General features: G+C 47.0%; 1 protein-coding gene across 2 annotated transcripts in view; it reads right to left on the reverse strand.

Annotated features, from left to right (window-relative positions):
* Window positions 1–16,915, reverse strand: part of Ptprg (protein tyrosine phosphatase receptor type G) — a 697,305-nt gene that overhangs the window by 89,068 nt on the left and 591,322 nt on the right. For both annotated transcript variants that reach the window (XM_036200071.1, XM_036200070.1), the window contains exons 9-10: window positions 8,225–8,409; window positions 5,428–5,536 (exon numbers count right to left, since the gene is read on the reverse strand). In XM_036200071.1, the coding sequence (XP_036055964.1) occupies window positions 5,428–5,536; window positions 8,225–8,409 (294 nt within the window). The remainder of the gene's footprint in view (window positions 1–5,427; window positions 5,537–8,224; window positions 8,410–16,915) is intronic.

A 16,915-nucleotide genomic window follows, 5' to 3' on the forward strand; every position in this document is an offset into this window, starting at 1 on the left:
TAACTCATGACAGCTTGCCATTTCCTAAACTTCTGTTACATTTATGTATGTATTTCTTTATTAGAAGGCGGGAATGGTGTGGGTGGGTGTGAGTGTGTCAGAGAAGGGGGGAGGGAGGGAGAGAGATGTGGAGATCAAAGGACAACTTTGCGGAGCTGGTTCTCTTTCCATCATGTGGTGCTGAGCTCAGCTCACCAGGTTTGGCTGCAAGCGCCTTCCCGAACTGAGCCATCTTGCCAGCTCTATGGTTTATCTCCCATTAGTTCATTAGTTCATATATAGTGCACCATGTGCTATCACACACTTTCTTCCTGCTTGCATTTGATAGTCTCTAAGATATGTCTGACACAGTCTCGTCATTGGTCATCGCTGCATACCAGTCTGGTATTCTTTTTCCTGTAGATCTACTCTCCCATGCAGTATTCTTCAGCATATAACTTCAGTATATACTAAGTTGGATTAAGAGGCAAAGGATATAAAATTTACCATGAAAGCCATTTTTAGTGTCTGCTCCAGCAATGTTCAGTCCGTTCACTTTATAATGCAGCTGACCTCCCTACCATTCATCTTCAGAACATCCTCATCTTCTAAAATGAAACTCGGGGGACACACCCACCAACTCATTTCCTTTTCCCTGATCCCTAGGAACCACTATATGGTAGTATTTTATATTTCTGCATGTGACTATTCTAGATACTGCATATAAAAGTAATCATGCCCATTTGTACTTCTGTGGTTGATATATTTCACTTAGCATAATGTCCTTAAAGGTCACCCCTGCAATACAGGCATGGGCCAGAATTTCTTTTCTTTTCTTTTCTTTCTTTCTTTCTTTCTTTTTTTTTTTTTCCGAGACAGGGTTTCTCTGTAGCTTTGGAGCCTGTCCTGGAACTCGCTTTGTTGACCAGGCTGGCCTTGAACTCACAGAGATCCACCTGCCTCTGCCTCCCAAGTGCTGGGATTACAGGCGTGGGCCACCACTGCCTGGCCTTATTTTTTTTAATGCTCAATAATATTCTCTTAAATGTCTCTACCGTATTTGTTTAGCCACTCATTTGTTGAGGCACATTTGGCTCCTGAATAATGCTAGACATCATAACTTATAATAGAAATATAGCAACCTTTTTGTGGTTATTTAATAAAACAAACTTAAGATCTGCCTCCTATATACACAACATCAAAACATTACTGAAAACGCCAGTTAACAAAGTGAGGAATATATCTGCTATGCTTTGGGAGGTTTTGAGACAGAGTTTCTCTGTGTAGCTTTGTACCTTTACATGCTTTTTATCTAATCTAGAAATGGCAAGGGACCAACACACATTTTTGTTTGCCCTATATGATTAAAAAAAAAAGACCCCCCAAACCAAAAAAAAAAAAAAATGGTATTAACAAAAAGTGAATGTGTTATTAACTTCAGCCTGCCACTCCTTTTCTTGGCCCATGGTGTCCTGTTTCTCACTTTATCATACATAGCCTGGCCCCCTGGATACTTGAGTTCACAATCCCTGACCTAATGATGCACTCATTTTGTTTAGGTATAGTACAGTATGAAAAGAGAGAAATGTGGAGACGGATCTACAAGTCAACATAACTGTTTAAATTACAGGTCAAATAAGGGAGCAAATCTAACCCCATGATCACTGAGCTACTCAAACATGTGTGTACATCCTGCTTCCTTAACACAAGATAAAAGGCTCCCAGGATCCCTGAGGTCCATGCCCTTTAAAAGGGGCGCTAAGAAGGCCAATTGGCTCAGTAGCCATTCTGTCAGCCTGCTGGCTTGATTAGTCTTGAACAGTCTCTACCTCAGTAGCTGCAGTGCTGCTGACTAGACACCAGATCATGAGTGCTTTGCCTGGGATCAAGGGGCCTGAACAGATGCTGCTAACGGGGCTAGTACATCTGCACTTTCCCTGAGCTTCCAGTGATGGCCCATTCCTTCCAGGAAGTGGAAGAGTGAGTCTTGGCTGCATTCTCTGGCAGTGTGGCTTTGTCTCTGAGGTTTGATACCTTCCTACTACTGTTGGCTCGACTCTGTAATTTCAGAGAATTGCTGATGTTGATCACTCAGCAACGTCAGCAGCTCCAGGACCAACTGCCTGTCACTTGGTGCTTTCATTAAATGCACACACGCATCCCCACAGCTCAGATTTGTTTAAAATATTGTGACAAGCACATATGAATCTAACTGATTCCACTCTGATGAATTTCAATTATTAAGACCACTGTGAGGGAGGATGTGCCTAGCAAGTTTGATGTTAGAGAGAAGCCCCGACATTGACTGCTGAGCACCGTGCAGCAGCCAGAACAGTTGCCCATCAGGCTTTCTCCTCAAGGTTGAAGACCTGCTGAGGTGAGTGACGTGTACTTTAGGGTGGCCCACTGCTGGCAGGAACCATGGGCCTTAGAGGACAAACACAGACTGCACTCAGCAGCTTAAACGATTTCTCTCAAGTTACTTGCCCTCTGAACATAACTTCCCCATTTGTAAAACCAAACCAAACCAAGACTACAGCCCATGCCCCCAAACAAACAAGCACAAACAAAACTCCAAAGAAAACCCTGTATGAGAAACTGTCGTCACATGATGTTGGGGTAACGCAGACGAAGCGGTGACACTCTGTGATAGGAGCCACACTGTGAATGTCTCTTGCTATGAGTGCTGCTAATACATGTGTCACGTGGCCAGGAGTATAGCTACTGGCATCTTAGCTTTTATTCTCTTTTATTAATTTATTTACTTATTGTGTGTGCCTGTGTATGTCACAGCATGTGCATGCCATCGATACATGCTTTGAGGTCAGAGTTCAACTTTCCGGAGTCAATTTTCTCCTTCCGTCACGTGGATCCTGAGGATCAAGCTCAGGTGTGCAGGCCTGGCAGCAGCTGTCCGACCCAGCAGAACCACCTCACCAGCCCAATGCTTTGGTCTATCTGGGTCATAAATATTGTTAGAATCGCTACATACAATACCGCATGTGGGTTTCCATGCTCCCAAATCTGATGTAAACTTATTTCTAAAAGCAGTTACTGAAAAAACTTCCCTGGAAATCTTGAAGATCTTGTTTTCTTTCTTACGCCTTGAGTCTCAACAGGAGGTGGATTCTGCACCTTGCTCTCTCTTGTTCCTAAGCAGTAGAAACAGCTGGGTAGAAAGGGCAGTGGGCTAGCCTTGATGAAGGTGCAGGTTGGCACAGGCTTTCATGAGTGCTGCAGGGAGCTGTCTCTGAGCAGAGGCCGAGAGCATGTGCGGACACCAGCCATTTCCAACAAGCCACTGTGACCAGACATTTAAAATGTTCCCTGATTTGAATTTATACCTGATGGGGCCTTTTTAGAATTGCATTATATTACAAACCTTTAATTTTTCAGAGGCCAGGCAGCCCAAGACTATTAATCAAAGGAGGCAGCTCTGCAGCTCCCAGACTCCTGGTCCAGGCAAGGAGAGGCCTAATCATGATTTATGGGTCTGAAGTCCCAAGGCCTGGCCGCAGCAAGCTCCCACACTGGCCTACCTTCTCCCTCCCCTTCCACACAGACCCCGCCATGGCCCAAGGCTCACCATGGAATAATATTTTGTATATGTGTGGATACAGATTTATTTATGAAAAAAATGCAACTTTGGTAAATTCCAGCACCCTCCCAGCACCCTCCCAGCAGAGCCCAGCTCCAGCCTGGCATTCTTCAGCACTTAATGCCTGCCAATCAGTAGGCCGTCTTGCTAGAACTCACGTTGCTAGGCCCCACTGCCAGGATTTGGAGGAGTTGGTTTGAGGGTTTATGAATGTGCATTGTTCAGAGGCTTCAGATGCTTCTGGTTCAACCTGCCCACATGGTGTCTAGGGTCTGTAATTTTATACACAACCGTGGCGTTTTCTAGTGGAAAGTCCAGATGTTTAATCTGATCTACAACTCAAAAGTTAGAAGCAGCTGAGTATGGTCACACACGCCTAGGGAGACTCCATTGCACAAAACCACGGCAAACAAAAATGGGCTAACAGTGGCACAATGTGCAGGCTTTTCATTTGATAGACAGGAGAGTGAGACCTGGAGAAGCTGGAGCATGTGAGGCCTGAGGCTCTGACCTTGACTTTCATGATGGATTTAGTGTCTGTTATGAAACTGGGTTCACAAACTAAGGCCCACAGCTGACTGCCGATTTCTGTAGATAATACTAGAGCCAAGATCACAATGGGGCAGGAAAGATGGTCTGAGTCCTACCATTACTTCTGTAATCTTAATAATTGTTATTATCTTTTTTGTGCTGGAGAGTGAACCTACGCCTCATGTATACTAAGCATATGCTCCACTACTGAGCTACAACCTATCTATCTAAAGTTCTAATATTTCTGGAGCTTGAGATGGCTCAGCTGTTAAAAGCACTCGCTGCTCTTGCAGAGGAGCTGGGTTTGGTTCCTGGCACTCACATAGCGGCTCACAACTGTCTGTCTGTGCAGTTCCAGGGCCTGCATGGAACTCCCTCCCCTGGCCCTGCCCATGGGTACTGCATGTATGTGATACATATACACACACAAAGATAAAATACTTATACCCATAAAATAAACTAAGTTAATAAAATAAAATTCCAATATTTCATTCATGAAATCTTTGAACTGAGACTGGATTAATAAAATAACTCCATTAAAATACAAGAAGGCATAGTTCCATTTCCTTCACCCTCTCGTTGGCCCCAGACCCTCCTACAGGTCCCCAGTTAGCAGACATAGATCTCCAGACTGGGAATGAGAAAGATACTTGTCTGTGTGACGTGCCAATTGGAAGGACAAATTTTATATCTTGGGCTCTAGTTGTTAAAAGACAGTGAATCTAAGTCATGCCAGGTATCTAAGTAAGAGGCTATGGCAGGACTGGGGGAGACCACATCATCTGACACTGCCTGAAAGAAGAGCCACAGCTAGAAAACATCAATACAACAATGCAAAGAAGCCCTGTTTTCCTTTTCTTTCTTTCTTTCTTTCTTTCTTTCTTTCTTTCTTTCTTTCTTTCTTTCTTTCTTCCTTCCTTCCTTCCTTCCTTCCTTCCTTCCTTCCTTCCTTCCTTCCTTCCTTCCTTTCCTTTCCTTTCCTTTCCTTTCCTTTCCTTTTTGGTTTTTCGAGACAGGGTTTCTCTGTGTAGCTTTGCGCCCTTCCTAGAACTCACTTGTTAGACCAGGCTGGCCTCGAACTCACAGAGATCCGCCTGGCTCTGCCTCCTGAGTGCTGGGATTAAAGACGTGCACCACCACCGCCCGGCTTCCTTTCTTTTGGCCTCTGAAACCAACCCCAAAGACAGATGTAAACAAGCAGAGCTCCCTGAATCTAGCTTACACCCTGTATGAACCACATTTCTTCACTCTGGCCAAGCCCCTGAAGAGACACGCAGTTCTAGGTGCATGGGTGGCAGGAGTAGGATAACCAGACTTACCTTGAAAGAGCATGGTCTGACTAAAGTCACTGCGCATGTCGTTCCGGCACACGGCCTGCACTCGAAACAGGTAAAGGCTCTCGGGTGACACATGGCTAATGGTGGCCTTCTGTAGGGAAGAAAGAGAGGGCACTGAGTCCGTTTTGAAAGCCCACGGGTGTGGTGTACCTAGGCATCCCAGCAGTCCTGACTGGAGGCTTTTTCTAGAGAGAAAGACTGATTAGAAATAACCTTGTGTGGGAATCTGTTTTCAACACTGAAGCAATAAACTGGTCCACATGTCTCCAGCCTTCCTGGTCTCACAGCCTGGACTTCCGTCATAACTACCACACCTCAGAAACTGTAATTATTATCCACAACAGCCTCCACAGTTATTAAAGAAGAGAACTACAGAGCCATGTCGACTTTAGAAAATCAACAGAAAATGCTCTGCCTGGACGGTTTTCTTGTTGTTCTTGTTGATGTCTTAAGGCCTCCACACAAAGAACAAAATCAACACAGTTACAAGACGTGACTCTGCCATACCGCTCTATAGTTGTGTGACCCTGAGACTTGTGCTAAATGTCTTCCAGATTCTGCTACCATATGGCAGGCACTACCACCTAACAGGGTTGTGTGACACAGGCCGGGCAAACTCTGCTCACAGGAACATTGAACCTAGCAGCAGCAAGAATCAGCAAGCTACAGCCTGCAGTCTAGATCTGGCAGGCCATCTCTTATTATAAATAAAGTTTTATTGTCACACAGGCACAGCAGTTGCTGTGTGTGTGTGTGTGTGTGTGTGTGTGTGTGTGTGTGTGTATTCTGTACACTTTCACCCAAACATCAACAAGGTTAAGACATTATAACAGATTGACTCTATGACCTGAAAGCCTAAAATATTTATTGCCTGACTCTTTCTAGAAACCTATCATCAGATGTCATCTGCCACATCCTGGTCACCATTCCTCAATGCTCCATCTCCATAGCCTTTAACACTGAAGAAATGGAGCACACCTACAAAGCAGGCTGTACTGTTTCTGGAGAAACAAGCAGGGAATGGCATTGGTCTCCAGAGGTTCCTTCTAAAGGATTCTGGGTGTGCTTGCAGACATGTGCACTCTGGGCCAGTCTGAACTGAACTGCCAAGAGGATTTCCCTGGCACAGCTGCTGTAATCCTCTAGATTGGTATCAGCATGTGACCATGGCAACACTGGTTGCTACAACTGGGAACAACTTCCAGATGGGACCAGAGGGTTAAGGTCATGTTACTGAGCCGCAAGCTTCACTCTGTTCTCTTAGAAAAAGCACTGAGCACCAACACGGTTTGTGATGAAGGTGTGGGACGAGGTTGGAAAAGCCTCGAAGTAACTGTAAGCTGGAGGAGAGTGCTGTCCTGAGGCAGCACTCCCAACACGTGGCAGAAAAAGAAACTTCATTCTGTGTGTCCCAAAAAGGCAATAAGAAAAGCCTCTAGAATTCCTGTGAAATGGGCGTGCTGTCAGGGTGCTCTTCTATACACCTCCTTCTCTGAATCCAATGTGTGCCTTGTTCCCTGGACCCCTGCCCCATCCTCTAATCAGAGGAAAAGTTTCACTCCATCTAGGTGGGAATTTACTAGAATTCACCCCAAGCCAGTGTCTCTTCCTCCCTGCACATTTATTTTCCACTTAGAACAAGAAACAGAAGGAGCGTCTAGATGGTTTCTGCTGGTGACTGTAAGCGTGGCTTCGGCGAGGGAGGGCTCGCTGAGGGACTCCCGGTTCGAAGGGTAAGGGCTAAAGGGCACCGTGACCTCGGGCGCCTTCCAAAACATCCTTCTCCAACTTCAGGAAGCTCTCTGTTCCTGATGTGACCCAGATAACAATGTCTAGTGGGGGAATTGAAAATATAAATGGAAATGAAGTAAAAGAATCTTCATCTAAAGAAATATGAAAAGTATTATTCTATGACTGACGGAATTAGCCCCAAGGACTTTCTACTGGGAGAAAAGAAAGTGGTAAGTCATTAAGAGTCCCGCTCCGAGCTGCAGCAGTTTTGTTGCATATACAATTACCGGCTTCATTATTCTGGGGCCTCCTTTGATTAACAATGAAACAGCAAGGCTTTCAGCCCCACGTGTGTCACTGAGTTTCTGTGTAAAGTCTTACAGACTAGCAATTGCTGGAGGCCTTACAACGATGAGAAGGACAGCTTCCACAAGCAGATGCCCAAAGGGCCTTGTTGGGTGTCTGATGCTGGATATTCCTGTACATTTCAAAGTTACGTTGACTTTGGTCTGTGTGGTCAAAGCAAGGTCAGGACGCCACAGCATCTACAACAGTACAGAGTAGAAAGTCCTGTGGACCCTGGACTCCAGCAGGCAATGAGAGTGTGTGCTGACACACGACACGAGGGGCAGATGAGGAGGTAGAGGCCGAGGGGGAACCGTAAGGGGTCACACAGAGCTCACTAAGTGTCGTGACTCGCAGTGCACTTACATAACACGCCCAAGGCGTGTAACCACCCGGTCAGAAGAAAGCAGTTTGTTTGGGATGAATGAAAAGATGTTTGAAAGGGAAAATCTGTATGTGTGATGTGTTCATGTGTGTGAGCACGGCCATCCACACACCACGGCACATGTGTGGGGGGAAGAGGACAATGTCAGGTGTGGTCCTTGCTTTTCTTCTTGCTTGGGAAAGCCTTGCCCACTGCTCTGTGTGTCAGGCTAGCTGGCCTGCAGCTCTGTCACAACCTCCGTCTCCCTAGAGGAAGAGATATGTTCTCCATGTACTGTGAGAGGAATATGAGCCTGGACCCAATCCAAGGTGGCCTTACCAAGTCCCTGTCACTGTCCTTAGTGACTGTCTTCTCTTTCTCATCCTCATTCTTGGTCCAGCTGTAGGAGATCATGTAATTCATGATGGGCGGGTGGTAGATGGCTTCCGGCTGGCTCCAGGACACCTGCAGTGACGTCTGGTTCAGAGGCTGCACCTTCATGTGGATGGGTGGAGAGCTGCAAACTGGGGACACAGGTAAGATCAACGGGCATCAGCACTACCTGCCACTCACGAGTGTCCCCCTTGACTCCAGGAACTGCTTCCACAGGAAGTCCTGTTAGCCTCTTCCTTCCTCTCTTCATTTATTTATTCCTCCATTTTATGTGTGCACATATATGTAGACATGTGCAAATGTCATTTCTCAGGAGACAGCCACTTTTGAGATCATGTTTTTCACTGGCCTGGAACTTTCCAAGGACAGGGACCCACTCAGTATTGAGGTCACATGCATTGAGTTTTAGTTCACACCTGGAAATCTTTCTCTTTTTAAATACGGGTTCTGGGGATCGAACTCAGGTCCTCAGGCTTGCAAGGCAAGTACATTGCTAACTGAGCCATCTGCCCAGCTCTCTTTTTTATTTTCTGAGACACAGTCTTGCTGTAGAGTCCAGACTAGCCATGAAGTTATGATTGTACTGCCTTAGTTCCCCTAAATCCTGGGATTGCAGTCATGTACTACCCTGCTTGCCCCTGACCCCCAACACACACACACACACACACACACACACACACACACACACACACATACACACACACACACACACATACACACACACACACACACATACACACACACACATACACACACACATACACACACACACACACACACACACACACACACACACACACACACACGCTAACTGGATGCTCTGTTACTTCAGCCCTCAATACTCTGCCCTACAACTTTTAAGATCAAGGACATCCTCTCATCTTTGTACCTAAGAATGCACATGCCAAGCTGATAGGATTATCTCATACAATGTCCATATTCAATGTGTCCCTTGTCTTAAGGGTCACTTAGAACTGCCCTTCTCATGTCCCCTTTATTAAAGAAGTGTTCTCCTCAGACTTTTCCTCAGGACAGACTCCTGGAAGAAGAGAACACGTGACTGCAGGACCATCCAACTACTTAAAATCGCAGGTGAGATTTTATTGCAAACAGATAAAGTATAAATGACTTAAAAGCAAAGGTGCCCACAGAAAGGATGGCTTCTTCTAAAGGTCAGTCTGTCTGTCCACCCATGTAGCTAGGAAGCTTTAGGAGATGAGACAGAGCCATGTCTGTCTAGGGCCAACTCACTACAGTATCGACAACTCCAGTGACTGTGCAGTTAAGAGTACCACCCTGCTCTTCACTGTCACAGGCACACTTGTCTCTAGACACAAACAAATGTCTCCTCAGTCACCACGGGGAAACGAAGATTCGGAGGAACCACGGTGTAAGACTGATATTGAGAGCTGGGGGGGAGTGGGAACGCAGCGGAGGCCGAGGACGGCCATGGGAGCAGTGCTTCAGGCCTGAACAGGACTCTCAGGTGGGACCAAGGCAGGAAAAAGGGCCAGCGAAAAGACAGGGACAGCTGGACTGAGAAGGACCGGATTAAAGTTCTGGCCTTTCTCCCTGACGCCCCGGAAACCACTGGAAAAGTCTGAGTCCAGACGGCAAGGTAAGGCTGTTCTGACAAAGACTCATTCGCCCCCACCAAAGCAGAGATCCCAAGAGGGAGGGAAGGCCTGTCCAGAGTGGGGCCACAGCTTTCACTGCACCTTAGGGCAGGACTGTGACTAGGAGAATGTCAAGGTCTAGAACAAACAGAATGCAAAACTGAGAACTTAGTTTTGGAGGTAGTGGGAGGTACTCAGGAGAGAGGGTGTAGAACAGCCACTGGTGTGGGGTATAGGGGCTAAGGGGTGAGCACACTAGAGTGGTCAGGCTTGGAATGGCACAGAACCTTCCAGAAGCCAACTGTGTGCCAAACAGAGTCCCAAGAGACGCACACCTCATTTCTCGCCTCAAACCTAAGGCTGCCCCTGAAGCCACTGGCCACACTCCTGCCGAGAGGCACGGCCAGCTCTGGCTGCAGCAGTGTAAGGACAGCCCTGCTTGCCAAGAGGCTCCCTTGTTTCTGTTGGGAAGATGTGCTTTGTGTGGCTTCCACAGGAAGAAGTGGGGATTGGTGAGGCATTCTCACTGGCCTGCAGAACGCCCCCTATTCCGCCAAGTGGATACCAAGCCACCATGCATTTGCCTTTAGACTATGAAGAAGGCCAAGACGGCCAAAGGTGACAAAACACAACAAGGACACTAGGGGGCGACAAGGTACTGCTTTTAAATAGTCCAACATACTTGGCTTCTGTTTCTCAAAACAGTACAAAGGAAGGAGGGAAAAATCAGCAAAGATCCACACCTCCATCCTTCTTAACATTGGCAGTGAGACCAGGCGTATATACTGGGAATATTCTGTATCCACAACGATGACCTAACTTCCACACCCATTCACTCCCCTGCTCCAATTACTGGGGAGCTGTCAGGGGCACATTGCTCCAGCAATTACATCACAGCCACATAAATAATCTTAGCACCCACATGTGGATGCATCATTCTTATTTATTTTTTGAAATGAAAATGGCTTCTCTTTTCTCTGCAGATTAAGATGATTAATGTTTTTTTTAATTATGAAGTATAGAAAAGTAAGAAGAAAGTTAAAAGATTTACCCCAAAAGTTACTGTAACCACAGACAACCATTGCAAGCATCCTAGGATTTAATGTCTAATTTCTTTCGGCACATGTGAAAGAGGATTGCATATAATTTGCTGGATGTGGTGGTGCATGCTGACATGCTCAGCCTCATGCAGGAGGCTCTCAGATCTGAGACCAGGTGAAGCAACACAGTGAGACCCTCCTTCAAAAACAAAATGAATCAGAAACAAATAAATCAAAACCCCAGACAAAGCGACAAGGACAGAGGCAGAAGAAGGTCTGCAGTCAGTGAACACTGCAGTTAGTGGGTTGTCCTTATGATAAACAGAGTTTACGACATTGCCTTGAGTGGAAAGTACAGAATCCCCCAGTCTATGACAAAATACAGGACCACCTGCCAGGAAGGGCTTCTTCTAACCACGTGGTCACCTAGACCCACACTTGCCCCAGACTGCCCCAGACCAGAGGTAGTCAGAGGCTGATGGAGGGGCCCTCCTCACATCAGCCCCTGCTGGAGAGAAGTGTGACTAGGGCAGAACTTGGCTTTCTATTCCCAAGCTTGTTTCCCATCGTCCTGGACAGTGGGGACACAGTGGGGCTGATGTGGAGGTGGCCTTTGCAGAGAGACTATACTAAACTAGTACTATACTAGAAAGACCCAGGAGAGAGCTTGGCATTCCTATCTATAGAAAGGGCAGATAGGAAATATTTTTGGCTTTGCAAGTCACGTGCTCTCTCCCACCATCAGAGCACAGAGCAGCAGAAGCTGTGAGCGTGTGAGTGTGGCATGTGAGAACTTACATATTGATTTTTGTATGATTTCTGTGGGTCTCAAACTTTGATCTTCTGTATTGTTTAAGGATATTAAAATTCAGTTTATTTTATCCAAAATCGGGTGGTGGGTGATGTTCACACCATGAAAAGAAATAATGTGTTTGTATTCTCAGCACTGAATTCAGCCCCTCAGCACAGCTCACAGGTGGCTCCTCTACAGAGCAGAGCGTAGACCCTTCACAGCACTCACTCGGAATTATGTTGCTGCTTCACTGACTAGCTGGAAAAATCTGCCTTTCCCACTAGAGTAAGGTGCCTCTTTGGTCATGTTCCATACATGAAGTCTACAGCAGGGGTGGCATGCATGTGTACCTGAGCAGCAAGCAAGCTGATGGTACCGGGCTAAGATCCTTGGTCATTCCCCAGGCCTGTGTGATGGGACTCCTGTTCCAACCTCCCAGCATTCCACCCTGCTCCTCACTCGCCTGTATTTGGCCAGCACTGCTCCAGTCTTTCTGATGGTCTGCCTTCAATAACTTGTAGGTCCTCTGGCCCTTCCTTACTGCCTGTTCACATTCCTTTCCTTCTGCCTGAGCTCTGAGGACCTCCAGGGAAGGGACCACACCATTCCATTGATCACCAGGGTTCTGGGTACATGCACAGATTTCCTCCTTGGAGTAGGAAAAAGGATTTTGCTCCTTAGCGCTGTGGAGAAAGCCCCATCTACAAAATCAGGGCTGCTCAGCTCATTCTGCAGCCACATTCAGGGACTTCTGTTTGTATAGAGATGCTGTCTACATTCTTTAATGTAGGGGATGTTTGCTACTACAGAAGTGGCAAGTACTAGTCCAGGCTGAAGAAGAGGAACAGACTTGCCCTTGTGCCTAAGGTTCTGCAGGTGTGTGCCCCTGGGAAACCTCTGTGTCACACAAAGCCTCCCTTCCAAGCCCAGAAAGGAAGGAATCAGAAACAGCACAGTTTATGGAGGGTTTGGGGAAGCTGGTATATCAAAGTGTGGGACTTGGGCTCTTGATAACCTGTTGTTTCTTATCTGTATGATGGGTTGCTATTTAGTAATGGCTTCCTTATGGGCTTGGGGTAAATGTGAAGGGCACACTGTAACCTCATGGGATTGGGGTGAACGTGACTGATACAATGTAAATAAACTACAGTTGCAGGCCTCAGGCCCGCTGGACATCCAGGCCCCATAACATTCACTTGTAAGTCTATGTGTTTAAATCAGGTGAGCTAGACAGCAGAGCAAGAGTCTCCTTTAGAGTAGATGTATGTGTTCATGTTTGCTAGAGTTCCCACCACACCCCACTGCTTCTACACGGCCCCCTCACCCTCAGCTGCGTGAACCCTTAAAGCCAGTGCAGTGGTAACCGCCTAATTTCCACATCCTTCCTTCCCTCAGTGATGGGCGTTACAAACTGGGATATTTTGGCACATCCCTTTGTATAAAATCAAAGCCTTTTAACCATGCAGGAGGTGCCACACCCAGCTCTCTAAACAAACATCCCCTGTGAGGTGTCCCTGACATCAGCCCTTCCCTTCCCAGGGCCTATGACATGCTCCCTGGGGACTGATTGCTTTTCAGATTTCCAGGATGACACTCCCTTGCAGCACTGAGAATTCCTGCTCTTACTCTGAACCACCTTTAATTATGATTCCAGCTTTCGTTAAATACTGCAGAGGCTTCTAGCTGAGCGCCCGAGGTCCTCCGACTTCACATCAGTGTCAAGGGAATGCTCTCGTGTTAGTCTAAGTTTGACCCGAGCCCTGCTCATTTGGGGCTTTAGGTAAGCTGCTGGGATAGCTCTGACGAAAGTCAGTGTAACCCTCAGTGTCCTGAGTTGTTCGAGTAAGTGGGGATCCCCAGGGTTCTCCTCCCAGGCCCCTCCACTCAGAGTGTCACATCTGAGGCAATGGGCCAACTGTGGACCAGTGTGATTGCTCAGACACAGCACTTAGGCACAGGCTATTATTTCATAATGCTATCCATAGCAACAGAACCCATGCCAGGGTGGGGAGGGGCGCGATACCATGCACCCTTGAGGTGACACCTGCCTATGACCTTGAGGTACATGCCCCTGGGGCGTGGCCACTGGGGGACTCTTAAGACCTGGGATGGGGTACTTTAGGGCATGGCTCAAACAGCCACCCACCACACCCCTGCTCAACTCAGGAACCCTTAAATGCAGGGAACTTTCCAAAGACCTGACCTGAGGAAATGGGTCTCTTACTGTATCAGAGTCCCCACAGCAGACCACACAAGACTCAAAACAAAACAAAACAACCCCCCCCAAGCCCCTAGAATCTTGCTGCCTCATAGTGTCACCTCCCTTTCCTCCATGTCCAAGAGTTCATGAAGGGCACACCACTCTGAGGAAGGGGCAGGGGCTGGGGGACAACTTAAAGTGACCATAGCTCTGATGTGACTTGCATTCCCATCTTCCAAAGACCATGGAGTGAGGGCTGCCATCTGCCAAGTCCACGCTGTCTGAGGACAGGCTCTGCACCCATCTATGATATTCCATGCACGCACAGGAGGGGCATCTCCATTCATGCTGAGGACTCCACAGTCCAGAGACACCAAGTGCGAGGATTCCAATGAGAAGAGTCAGCCTGATTTGAACCTGGGAGAGGGGCAGTACAGCACCTGTGTTTGTGCTCTCCGTTCCTGTTCCCCGCCTCTTATCCCCTCCACATGATGATGATAAAGACATCAGGACATGGCTCAAACTGCTACAAGGGTGAGCACTGTCCCATGGGGGCACCATCTTAGAACAGTGGTTTCTTCTGGTGCTAACAATACTAGGTGAGTCTCTAGAATGTCTCCAGAGCAGTCTTGAACTCTTGTAAGTCCCCCAAAGCCAAAGGCAACCCAACTGCCATTCTCCTTGCATCAGAAATGCATGGACAAGTCCTGGTCCTTCAAATCATTGTGGGTAAGTGGTGGTACTCCTCGAGCATCTGTGGCCCTTCATTGATGCTGTTCTGGCAGACGTGTGAGACACCTTTTATGACTCTACAAAGCTCCCAGTTTTCCTATTGCCTTGTTTTAGAGACCCAGACTTAAGAGGGATCTCTTATTCACTTCCTCAAAAGATGAACACTGCCGGGCATTGGTGGCGCACGCCTTTAATCCCAGCACTCGGGAGGCAGAGGCAGGCAGATCTCTGTGAGTTAGAGGCCAGCCTGGGCTACCAAGTGAGTTCCAGGAAAAAGGCGCAAAGCTACACAGAGAAAGCCTGTCTCGGGGAAAAAAAAAAAAAAAAAAGATGAACATGGGCTAGCATAAACCTTGGTGTTTCGGAGATCATACTCTGGCAGGGAAAAAGATAACCATTACCAAACCTGCAAAATCAAGTTCTTAACTTGGGGCTCCTTAATTAAGGGCTGCAGAGAATTTAATGAAACTACAGACTTGGATGAAAAGGATGCTATTATTTTCACCAGTCTCTAAGATGTCATCCTATTTCTTTACATCTCAAATGCTGGCAGCAAATTGCAGTGATGCTCACAGGATTGGTGTGACATTACCAATTGGTGGCTGAGTCTAATGATGAACAGCTTGTTGCTCAATCTTGCAAGTTAAATGTCACTAGAAAGCAAAGTGTAGCAGTTTGAATGAGAACACCCCCCACCTCCGCTCATTATTTGAGTACAAGGTCCCTAATTGGTGGTGCTGTTTGGGTAGGTTTAGGAGGCGTGGCCTTGCTGGAGGAAGTATGTCACTGGGGGCAGGCTTTGGGAGCCTAAGGTCACCATACTCCTACTCAATCTTGCTTCGTTCTTATGGTTCAAGGTGTGAGCACCTGGCATTCTGCTCTAGCCCCCATGCCTGCCTGCTGCCTCTGCCCTGCCATTATGGACCCTAAGCCTGTGGAAAAATAAGCTCAAATAAACTATCTCTTCTACAAGTTGCCTTGGTTATGGTATTTTACCATAGCAACAGCAGAGTAACTAATACAATAAGTATACCACAATTTAAAAATATTTTCATATTATCTGTATTTACCTGGCTTTCTTCATAATCATTTATATTTTATAATATCACACCTAAAATTATTAATATGAAGCCTATGGAATTCCGCAGATGGATAAACTGGGAGTCAGAGTTAGGGCTAACATCAGCCCAAGAATTACATACTCCCAGCACTAACGAATGTAATAATATGCTTTTATTAACAATATTATAGAAAAATTTAAAAAAGAGCCTGGATCTAGATTTGAGGGGGACGGGTGCTGGTGGGGAGATCTTCTGAGAAGAGTGAGGCTGAACTGAACCCCATATGACAAACAGGTGTTTAAATAGTGACTGGGGTGACAGTCAGGCTGGGGCAGACTATGACGGCCCTGTCACGGAATGCAGAAGCAACACAGAAAAGCATGTTGCCAGACTAGACCCCAAAGCTGCTAAGGACTGGTGTCGAGATCTCCTCATTTGCTCTGACTGCAGAAGTCAGATTTGGCTAGGTGGCTATCCTACCTTTGCTGTGGGAGAACACTGGTTATGGTGGCCCTGAGTCCTGCTGAGCACCAGCTGGCTACTTCAAATCTTCCCTCCTGTGCTGCCTTGGGACTTTCCCCTCCTCCATCACTGCCAAGAGCCCTGACCTGCGGTCCCACTTCTCAGCAAACAGGGGTGGGGGTGGCTGTAATGACCAGAGGCCAGCAGACACTAGAACTGTTACTGATGCACTGTTCCATGCTCAGCACACAGGCTGCCTGGGGAGGCAGAGTGTAAACTGTGTGCATTCTGGATGTTCCCCGCCCCACCTACCATTCTGGAGTCTGTTTTATCCATGATGTCCCTCTTCTGAGAGCTAATGGCCATGGGAGGTGTCCACATCCTGTACAGGAAGAAGCATTGTTTGGCTTGACACTAAGGGAGGTGGCAGTATTCAAAACCATCCATCTTCCAAGCCACACTTAATAATAATAAAAAAAGCAAAAAACAAAAAAAAAAAACGAGCTTTGAGTCCTTAGTTGAAACCTGGATCTCTTTCACACACTCTGGGACATTACCTCCCCAAGCCAAAAGAGCAACATGGACTGGCTCCACCTTCATTGAGCATCCCTTCCACATGGTACCTCTAACCTTCCTCCATCCCATGGACCTGGCTTCCAGACATGGAGTCATAATAGGATCTCTGTCAGAGACCCAGCACCCAGCATTGGGCTGGAGCTCAGCCTTGTATTTC

Source organism: Onychomys torridus, chromosome 9 (genome assembly GCF_903995425.1).
Source record: "Onychomys torridus chromosome 9, mOncTor1.1, whole genome shotgun sequence".
In the NCBI taxonomy this organism is placed as follows: Eukaryota; Metazoa; Chordata; class Mammalia; order Rodentia; family Cricetidae; genus Onychomys; species Onychomys torridus.